Genomic DNA, 11,504 nt, shown 5'->3' with positions numbered 1-11,504 from the left:
GGCAGAGCCGCGAGCAGTGGCAGGCGAGCTCAGGAGGAACGAGGCCTGCTAGTCCACCCCGACATGGCGGACAGATGGGTGCTGGCAGGCCTGGGAGGTGTCCGTGGAGGAGCAGGCCCAGTGGGGCAAAACAGCCCACAGGACTGACACCCAGGCAACACAGCTGCGCAGCATCCCGTTGCTAGGCTGCAGTGTTACACAAATGTTTAGTTTCTCCTTAGCAACACTTTTTTTTTTTTTTTTTTTTTGGTCCATGAAGTGTTCTTTGTACCCTGAGGAAGCCTCCAGAAGTGCTGGAAGCTCCTGAGGAGCGCCAGCCTGGCAGGGGACCCAAAGGCACTGCCACCTGAGCGCAGGGCAGGCAGGGCCACCAGCCCACGGCTCTCCGGGGCAAAGCTGCCTCTGCACAGACCTTTGGAAAGGTCTTCAGCTCTTACAGGCCATTTTGGAAGTGCCGCAGTTGGATGTGACGAGTATTGGGATGTCTAGAAATCCATTTTTATGCCAGCAGTGGCTAGAACAAACTCTGCGTTGTCCTCAGGATTTCTTCCTCTGCTGAGGTTTATCAACCCAGTCTAAGTGTATGGACCCAGGCTTTAATCCCAAAGGAGAAATTTCAGTTGCCAAGCAGGGTAAGCTACTAAACAGCTCTCCCACTAGCGAAGGTCCACTTTGGAAAATGTGACAAGGACCACCCATCCTTGGGGTGAAATCCCCCTCCTGCTCAAAAAGCAGCCTCTGGATCCAGCAGGAAAGCTGAGGTTCACTCTCTGCATCCCGCCGGCAAAACAGGGACTCCAGCAGTGAGAGCTGCCTTTGACGTGTTCATAATGCAAAGACGTTGGGCTTATGCTGAACCTTCAAAGAGGCAAAGGGAACACAAAGCCACAACTCTTTTCATTGTAAACCACTACACAGAGTGCCTGCAGAGTTTTTGGGGTTGTTTTTCAAAGAATCATATACATATATATGTACACACATACATACATATATATATATATGTTGTACACACACACACTCTTTAATTTTAGGTCCTGCTCATCTGTCAGGGGATGATATTAGAGTAGATCTCGATGCCTAGACGGCTTCAGCAAAGTGTATTTGTAGTGTCTGCAAGCACCCCACATACTTGGGGGGAAAAAAAAAAAGAAATGTGGAATTTTTATAGTCACACTGAAGCTGAAATAAAAATCGTACTATTATCTCCTTATTCATATCATTTTTATGAAATTAAAGAGGCCTCATTAAATAAATCAATATTATACTTGAAAACTGAGTTTGCCCGAAAGTCTTTAGAATATAATTGTCAACTGCTTTTCTGCTTGGTGGACACTTCTCTCACACATTATGTTTAATCAAGGTTTAATACTTCACTGCAATGCTTTGCATTCAGTCTTACATGGACTCTGTGGGTGCTACGCACAGGGCACTGTCAGGTCAGTCTCTGAATGAGAACCTCTGGTTTTCCCAGCACCAATGTTACTTATAAAGTAATACTTCACTGTTTGCAGCTACTCCAGGCAGTATCTTTAGGTATGTAAGGTATGCATAGTCATGTCCAGCCTGCAGATAACCAAACCAAAGAAAAGAAATGAAAACAGAGCCTACAAAAAAGGGAAAACAGTTCCCACTCTGTTAGCAAGAACATTGCATTTGCCACCTCCCAGGGTGGCAGGCAGAGCTCCCAGCCCAAAAACTTCTCAGTAGAACCTCTCCCTAGCTCCAGCTATATTCCAAACTTCCTCCAAAAAGATGTCATGATCTTGCTTTTGTAGTCTCTTTTTCCCTCTCACAAGCCAACGGACACAAGCCATTTCATTCTGCAGCACTTGGCATTTCTGCTGAACTTCATGCCGAAGTTAAAGAACAAGGTTAACGGCTGGTGTGGAGGCTGGAACCCAGCAGCTGGAGGTGAATACGCATTCCCTGGTTTTGGAGTTTGGTACTAAACTAGACTTTCTATTTATTGTTGGGAAAAAAGAAACATTATTTTTGCAGTACTTCCTATCCCAAAGTGCTCAATAGTCAGCAAAGATCCAAGACTCACCAGCCACAGGCTGGAAAGCACTTCTTAAAAACAAACAAATGAAGAAGCAAACAAACAGACAAAACCAAACAGGGAAAATGACCCAGAGAAACCTCAGTTCCAAGAGTCACAGAGGATTTCTGTGAAGGAACAGAAACCACTTCTGTCAATGCCACTTTTACTCTGCTATAGCACATCTGACGGCTGGAAGACCTCTAGTAGCATGTACTCAAGACAAAGACAAGGAATGTTCTTCCTCTCAGGAACACTGAAATACAAAACACAAGACTATGCTAGCAGTATAATAGCATTATAAATCACATTTTTTCAAGAAACGTATCAGAATATTTTTAAAGTTCTAGCTACAGAAAAGACCATTTAATGTTATCCTTTAATTATTAGCATAGAATTTAAAATGACAGGCTCTCAAAGAAAGTTATTTTTCCAGTGAAATAAAAGGCTATCAATGATTTTCAGACACTGATCAATCCGATCTCACTGTAATTACTGAACCTTCACTGAACCCAGGAAAGGTCACGCTTACCTCAAATTTGGCCCTATCCATCTTACAGGTATCTTTTTTCCCTCTAAATACCAGGTCCTCACCACAGACAGTCCTATATAGATACTTCCCTTAATATTTCCCTGTTTTTTTAATTTCTCATGTTCTGATCAAGAGTAAAAGTCATGCTGGATCTTTCAACAAGGACATCTTTAAAAAATGGGACAAAACGAGATTTTTAAGAAAAGGGGTAGCACCTAGAAGTGAAGAACATGGCACCTGATCATAATTAGACTTCTCACATTCTTTACTTGGTTTTCTGCAAAAAAAAGCCCAAGAGATGCACAGCCGACATCCAAAGGAAACCACAATTTCTTTGCCAAAGGAAGTGCTGTGGAGATAACAGCAACTACGGACCGTTATTCAGGGTGGGATTCCAAGGGCCCCATTTCAGACAAGGATCTGAGCTCTCTGTCACAGACCAGGGAGGGAGCGGTGCTGGCAGCGGGCGATGCAGTTTCCCCACCAGCTACTGGGAGTCTCGGCAAATGGCAGAGGCCAAATCCCAACTTCCAGACAAGCGCAATCAGGTGAGATGGCCCCTTCCCTTCTTCAAACGAAAAAAATGGTCTGACAGAAGTGTACGAGAGTCGGCAAGAGGGATAGATGGCTGGAGGAGAGGGTGAGAGACAGATTAGAAGGAAAAGAAACCCATAAAAAAAGCTGAAATAACTAAAAAAGGGCCTTTGTCCTTAGAAGAACACCTGACTTAACAAATAGGCTTTAATCCATGAAGATGTAACTTTTGGCTTGCTGTTCTTTGGGGCTGTAAACTGTGTTTATTTAATCTTGATGTTTTTTGTGCTCTGGAATCTCCCAACTATGCTGAAAATGAGACACTGCAGTGCAGTTAAAATCCATTGATTTCAGCCTGGGCTCAGGTGAATCAGAAAGGTTTTCAGCGAAACTGCTCTGGGTGTACTTTGACAATACCAAGAGAAGGTGGCCAGTTACTCCCAAGACAGTTCTGCGTTAAACAGTGAAATCACTCCGGATGCGTATGTGAAGAGAAGCTATCTCGGCCTAGCCTACCAGCTTTGTGTAGTGTCTTCTCATTATCCTGGGACTTTATGAAGTTCGGAAAAGTCAGTCTGACTCAAAAATCACTGCAGAAATCTAGGCTTTTTTAAAGCAGTTTTAAGAATACACACTGCATCTTTCTCAGTCAAGTATTTCTTATAAAATCAGAGCTATTGCTATTTTTAAAACATCTTTAAAAAGCAGCTAAAAAAAAATTAAAACATCCATGTGGGCAAAATTCCTGCCAAAGATGTTTTCTCTCAAGCATGGGGCAAATAAAAATACAAATTTTTACTTCCTAAGTCCTGAGAAGAACTTTAGAAACCTCAGGGGAGAAGCAGCCTTTGGGCAATATTCAAGGCTGTCAAAACACATAAAGCAGAAGCAAAGTCATCCTCCAGCAACGGGTAATTACTATCTAGAGATAGCAGTACGTATGCTGGGGGACAAAGGCACTGCTGCCACTGACTTCGGCAGGCTAAGAGAACGCCTTTCTGTGTTTAAGAAATGCCAGCGCTCCAAGGGCTCTCTTTACCACCAGAAAAAAACCCAAACTACAGTGGAGAGAAGTAAAGTAGGACATAAAATTTTATTCTGAAATGATCTCTGGCCACAACAATAAAATGTAACAAATATTCACCAGAACAGTCTTAACTCCTGTCATCAGCTGTACAATACATACAGTATCATAAAACTGGCCACTAGGATTAAAACCCACTACAACATCTTTAATGTCAAGTGGCAACAGCAGCATCTCACAGAAAATTATACATACATATATACACAGTCCACATTCAATCGTTTTTCACATGTTTTCAGTACACACAGTTGCAGCATATTACAGTCACGTGTCTAAGTCGTTGCCCAATAAAAACCCAAGCTAGTGCTTAGACGTAATTTAGCAGTCAAACCGAGTAATTACAATTTGTAGCAGAGATGTACAAGCCCCTAGAAACAATAATTCACAAATGTTGCTTTATTTAAATGCTACCATAGCATTAAACTGGGCAATATTCTAATCTTTGCTGACCAGAAAAAGAGTTCTTTTTGTACTTATCACAAACATTATTGATGGAAAAAAAAATACTAAAAAATGGACAGCATTAAATAATGCTCACCCTTTCCTAAAGATTCTAATATTGCCCGATGCTACTTATGTCTAAAGTGTTTTCAACATTCCCATGAAGTCATTTCTAACTCCAAACCACCCACCAAGTTAAAAGTGGCTTAAGTGCCTTGCACCCAAATTGTAAAAATCCCTGGCCACCTTTATAAGAGCCAGGCACATATAAAAGGAATGCACTTTGGTTCATACCAAATGCCCTGGGATTAAATCACACTATAAAACTAAAGAGTTTGAGGTAAATTTTTACAAATACAGTTGATTTCTGTCTACTGTCACCATAACAAAAATTTATTTAAAAAAAAAAAAAATCAATTCGATGTTGAAGTACAACCAATGAGGAAGGGCCAGCTTTAACCCCTTAACGAGATGTACTACAAGAACAGTGTCCTCTCCACCCTAGCAGTGTGATTGCCTTATTGTTTCTATTAAGGCCTTGATCAGCTACAGGATGTTTTAAGACAGGTATAGCATTTAAAAATAATTTCATCCCTACTATCCAGTATTCCAAGGGTTAAAGAGGCCAAGATGCATGCCCTACAACACCGCATTTGTAACAAAAGGCACATTGTTAACACCAAGGGCACAATCCATCCTCTATTGTTAATCTATACATCTTGCATCACTCTGTTGTTCCAATACACTTAAGTGGTAATGAACACTCCAGTGGTGCAAGGAATTGAGCCAAGTGAGACTGCAACCAAAGACAAGACAACACTGTGCTGTTACTAAATCTGAAAATAGCTCAGACATCCCCAGACAATGGTAACATGTGAGACTAAGCACTGTTTCCAAGCCAACTTCTATCAGCCTAATTATCAGAGCCCTTAGAATAAAATCACATCAAAGCAAGAGGCAACGTCCTTCCCCCCTTCCCTCCTTTTTTACAGGTATAAATAAGCTACAATAAAAAGCAGCTACATCACTTAAAAACCTTGATGTAGCTGCTCCTTTAGTATAGAGGATGTTCCACTGTATCTGGGTTAAAAAAATAGCTCTGCACACTATATTTTGGCCTTAAAGTTTCCGGTAGCATTTATGAAGAAGGTGGATCATAAATGCTTTATTGGCATTAAGAACTGGTTACATGAAAAAGAAAACTTAGTGGTTTTAGCCCATTAGTGATCCATGAACACTATGAATGTTTTCACTTTAAATTGCCATGAAAGGCAAGAACGTGTATCAATGTTCCCTTTAAAACACATTAAGGGAGGTGATTCTTCTTCTGCCCCTAATTTAGGCATCTCTATTTCATAACTTTTGCAGGAAGAGTTAAGGTAGAAAGGAGTGGTAAAGCCAAGCAGGTGGTGGAGGAAGTAAAGATTCCCAGTTACTGCAGAAAAATACACAGTAGTGTATTCCCACAGTCATGAGAGTCAATTGATTTTATATGAAAATTAATATATCTCTTTTCCAGACTTAGAATTTACTGACTATAACTTACTGGATACTCATATTCCAAAAGCCACTTTTCTTAGCTGTATTACTATATTTCATTTTTAACATGATTTCATACATGTTTACATATTGCACTTACACACATTGTATAAAGTTGTGAACATTTAACACTAAATAATTTAATTTGACTATAGGCAGGAAATTTTTTTTTTAAAAAAAGTGAGTAAAATGGTTGCTTGATGCTCTAATTTTTACAGTTATCAATCAACAAATATCATCCTCTACTCAAAAATTATTTTTGGAGCTTTTTTAGGTGTTAACTTTTTGGCAAGAAGTTAAGCGATATGTTTCCTGAGAATTCTGTCATTTTGCATTTATAGCCCTCCCCCAGTCTTACATTAAACTAAAAATAAACCAACCAACCAACCAAAATAATTAAGCTGTAAGTGGCAAAGCAATGAATATGAAGGAGAACTTAACCGGAAACTTTCTTGGCCTCTTGGGGGACCATGCTTTAAGTATTTTTCATAATTTGTACAAGTAACTCAGAAAAATCTGTGCATATAAATGTTGCTTATAGTAAAGTTATTGAGGTTTAATGCAATCCATTCTAGTATGTCTTGTTCTAACATCCATAAACCCTTCTGGATTATGTTGTACTTTGTTTAAAATTCCCTTTTTGTACGTTTTATACATCCAATGTAGACCACAGCCATTGTACGTGATGCAATACTGATCCTAGATCTCAAACTGTTCCTGTTGAAAACATGCTACAACGCGTGAATATTTCTCCCATAGGTCTAGATATTATTCCTCAGTAACGGCCATCTTTCTTCCATGAATGCAGTTAAAAGTAAAAAAGAAAAACCAAGCATTAGCAAACATGCATGTGAACAAATCTACACATTTCTCTAACTGTTCCTTCAAAGCTAATTTTCAGCTACAAATGCCAAAGATTAAATCTAATTCCACCCATTTCACTTTCCTTTGATAATCTTCCCTTATTAGAAAGTATCTAGGATGGTGTCTGTCAACTGAAAAGCTTTCCACTGAGGATCTTTCTGTCTACAGTTACACTGTCTACGGTGATGTACTTTTCTACAGAAAGTAATGTAGTAACACAGTGTTTGCCCCTACATGCAGATTTGATCTGAAGTGTAAACGTACCAGGGAGGTCACAGTCACTCAAACAAACAACATCAGAAGAAATAAAAGCAACCTGTGAAATCTATGTAGCATAACAGTCTGGAAGTTACAGTATAAAACTGACAGAACAAGCATTCTGCCTATGTGATTCAGAGAGACCAAGCTGCATGTTAGGAGAGAAAAAACAGGAGAGGGGAAAAAAGAAAAAGATATATACTCAATGTTATATATACCTGAAACGAAGTCCAGAACATCTTGCTTTACCAACTCATCACTTACTTTCAGATTCAGAGGAACACACACACTGCCATCTTTGTTCTTTCTAAGACTGCTCATTCCTCTCACTCTACCACACGGCATGCAAGGTAAGAGAGTCATTTTAGCCCTGGAAGTTCTCTTTTTTTTGCATTATATTTAAATGCTTATTTTAATCAAAAACCACTTTTGAATAGAGAAAGCATTCCACAGGAGGTGACCGTATCATTAGTGATACCACTACTTTCTCTGGGCTACCATACAGAAAATGACAATGTCGCATGCTACGGCTCCACTTCAAATTGCAAGTTTACAGGTGCTTAACTGTATTTCTCCAAGTATCCTCCCTGGAGTCCAGTCAGGCATAGGTGTGAGTGTTTGCAGAATCAAGACCTGTACCCACAAAATCCAAAAGTCTTACAAATTTACCCCAGGTGAAACCTAATATGAACCATGGAAGAGACAGGTTAATACCTTTGACACCACGCTGCAATGCATGACAGTCATGTTGTAACCAGTGGCCTGCCACTGATGTTTATTACTGTGTCACACTAGTTACAGTAAGGCTAATTGTACTGTAGAAGACAAAAATTTTAAAAAATAAGTATAAAAACTTAAAGCATTGTCCCCGTGTTTTTATAAAAACAAAATCAACATTTCTTACATTTAAAATGAGTGCTGAAAGATACAAATGAATAAAGTTATTGAGCAAATAAAAATGTATATCTGAGCTACTGTTTCATACAAATAAGGCTCAGCCACATTGTATCTCTCATATTAACAGCATCGGGTTTTTCAAACTCAGCTAACGAGTTTTGGCAACACTGTTCTTTGCTGAATATTCCCATTGGCATCTGTCATCTGTGCCAAATTAGTCCTCAGTTTTGAAGCTGAGCTTGAAGTCGGAGGTAACTTGGAAATCGACGTTATAGCACCAGTGCTCTCTGTAATTCTCTTCGCCGAGGCCTTTTCCCCCGTTGGAGGCTTTGGCAACCGCCTCCTTAGCCAGGGATGCCGCAAAGCCTGGCTTGGTGTCATACGGATAGCAGGATCCCATTCTAAACACTGTTTTAAGAAGTCAAGGAACAGGGGATCATCACATCCCTTTAATGCATTGCCCCATTCTCTGCTCTCTGGTGGGCCACGTAGTTTTCCCCTCCGAGAGCGTCCACCATTAAGTATTACAGAGCCATCAGACAAGGTTGTGATGCTGCAATAGCGAGGATAACCCTTAGAGCTCACAAAGTTTTTGGCTCGCTTGGATGAATCTAAGAGTTTTGGAGAAGGCATGCCCAAGAGCTCAATCATACAAGCCAGCTGGTCTCCTTCATCTTCTCCAGGTAAAAGTGGATAACCGGTGAGAAGCTCTGCTAGAATACAGCCCAAGCTCCACATATCTATGGGCATCCCATAACGAGCACCAAGGATGACTTCAGGTGCACGGTAAAAACGTGACTGAATGTAAGTGTAGACACGCTGATGCTCGTAACAACTTGAGCCAAAATCAATCACTTTAATACCACTTCTACCCTGTTGCTTCAACAGAATGTTCTCAGGTTTAAGGTCACAGTGGATGATTCTGTTTTTGTGCAAAGCATCCAAGCACTGTAAAATTGAGTGGGCAAACTTGCGGACCAAAGGCAGGCTGAAGCCCTGAAACTTGTTTTTCTTTATTAATTCATACAGGTTCATGCTCAGCAATTCAAATGTCATGCAGATATGGCTGCGGAATGTGAAGTTTTCCAACATGTGAATAACATTCATGTTGTTATCCTTATCTTGTTTCCGGAGATGCTCCAGGATCTTAATTTCTTCTGCAGCTTGGCGGTGGAAACGTTTTTCATTTCTCACCATTTTTAGTGCCACATGCTGATGCATCTTGTGATCGTAGGCCTTCACCACCTGCCCAAAGCTTCCTTTTCCTATAACTTTCAGGACTTCATACCTGTACGCAATATGATCATGGGGTACTTGTATATAAGACCCTTGGTCATCATCATACCCGCAATTGTTTGAACCACCAATCACACCTTGCCGCTTCTTTGCATTTGGACCCAAAAAGTATATTTCAGGGTAGCTAAAAATCTCATGATGCTCAAAAGCTGTCAATTTTTGCATGTATTGCTTCATTGCCTGCTCTGGTGTCATAACGGAGGCTTTCACCTTCCCTGTTCCATCTGTAGATTTTAAAGAGCTGGAGCTCCCTTGTCGTCTGTGAGCACTCTCTGACTGTCTGTCCTGAACCACTGGCAGTCCAGATTTGCCTAGCGTCGTAAGTCCATTTGGCTGTGTCGTCAGAACCATCCTCTTGTTACTATTATCTTCGAACAGCTGCTTTTTGCTGAACCTGGATTTGTCCATGGCTACCAACATGGAGGTGCTCATTCATTGTGTGCTTACTGCCTCCAACCTAAAATCGAAAATAAATACATACCCAGTTAACAAGAAAGGCACAAACTCTATGCTCCACCATCCACTCTGCAACCTGCCATCCTGCCTAAATCACCTCAAAACTAAGTATCTTCTTGTAAGTCAGTTGTCTACAGATAACCTAAAAAATACAGCACATACACTGTGATACTGCCAGATGCTATTAAGTTTTCCAGATCCTTGTTTCTGAAAGGCACCTTCATGACTCTCTAAAACATTTGCAACAAGGCAATCACAGATGTGCTACCATGATAAGCTAACCATTCCTCCAAGGAATCTTCAAGGCAACAGTCCTGTAACATCAAGAAGCATGCTTGAGGGACATTAGACTATACAGAACATGGTAGCAGTTTTATTGATGCTGGAGATTAATATATAATGCCTGTGCCTGTTAGAACTTACATGGCCAAGGCTTTCCTAGTCAGCTGTTCTCAGAAATCAAGATTTCCACTTGTTCCTAAATTTGCTGCGTATCAAAAGCTCCAGATATAATTTTAAGCAATAAGGCACGTGCTGTGATATGCACAAAGAGGAAAAGAACCTGCACATTTCTGAAGTTTAAGAGATGCCATTTACTGCTTGCAATTGAGACCGTCACTATTCAGCAAAGCATTCAGATCAATGAAGCGTAAGCATATACTTTAGCACTTTCCCAAACCAGTCTTACGATAACTTTTAAGTAAGATGAGATTTGGGGCCTGATGCAGACTTATGTGGAAAGAAAATCTTTGCCTTGAAGAACATACAAGTTACTTTATTTTAAAGGAATGGAAAAAAGGATTAGTTGATTTTAGAAACTGCATTTGTTCTGGACATTTTTTACAACGTAATAAACGGCAGTATTCAGCATTTTCAAGCAAAGAAATACCAGAAGTACTGGGGTGTGAGAACAACTATTGCTCAAAACCTGTTATTTTTAAGGAGAAACAAGAAATTTACAAGCATATACTTGCCACTAAAATAGCTGTCCTTAGAAATCCTCATTTGCTCTAAAGTAGAGGATAATTAGTTTGTCTTCTGCCTGGTCTTATACAAACGTGTGAAGAATTCCCCTGCTGTCTCTCCAGCTGATTCATCAGTCTTAATATTTATGCCAAACTACTAACCGAAAGTTCAATGATACTGTCAGACAGATGATCAAGCCAGGGTTGAGAGCACTTTTAATCTAAAACTTACTTTTTCTAGGCAGCTATGGGTAACATATTCCCCGTTCACTTAAGGTTGCTGAAATGAAATCAGAAAATGACAGTTGTGTGCTGTGATATGAGGCAATGAAATCTGTGCTGCAACTGCAGAAGTGCTTTCTAATGAGAAAACCAGGACACGCAACGCAGACTCTACCACACTTTGTGCTTCTGTTAAGGTACCAGTTTGATACGGCAGAAGCATGTTTTTGTAAATTCAGTAACTTGTTCCTGAGGAGTAGCCAGCTGGACACCAGCTTCACCTTTGGACAGTACTTTGAAATGTGCTGCTCTGAAACTCACACAATGTAAGAACAAGAGCTCTCAGGGATTACCTCTGCTGAGTTCACTGCTCTTCCG

General features: G+C 40.3%; 1 protein-coding gene across 1 annotated transcript in view; it reads right to left on the bottom strand.

Moving 5' to 3' along the window:
• Positions 1-7,680: 7,680 nt before the first annotated feature.
• DYRK2 (dual-specificity tyrosine-(Y)-phosphorylation regulated kinase 2) overlaps positions 7,681-11,504 on the bottom strand; it is a 5,445-nt gene continuing 1,621 nt past the window's right edge. Inside the window, exon 2 of the mRNA XM_009704421.1 lies at positions 7,681-9,940. Within this exon, the coding sequence (XP_009702723.1) occupies positions 8,332-9,915 (1,584 nt within the window). The 5' untranslated portion in view covers positions 9,916-9,940 and the 3' untranslated portion in view covers positions 7,681-8,331. The remainder of the gene's footprint in view (positions 9,941-11,504) is intronic.

This window comes from Cariama cristata, unplaced genomic scaffold (genome assembly GCF_000690535.1).
Source record: "Cariama cristata isolate BGI_N322 unplaced genomic scaffold, ASM69053v1 scaffold15377, whole genome shotgun sequence".
Taxonomy (NCBI): domain Eukaryota; kingdom Metazoa; phylum Chordata; class Aves; order Cariamiformes; family Cariamidae; genus Cariama; species Cariama cristata.
This window is presented reverse-complemented; position numbering and strand designations above follow the sequence as displayed.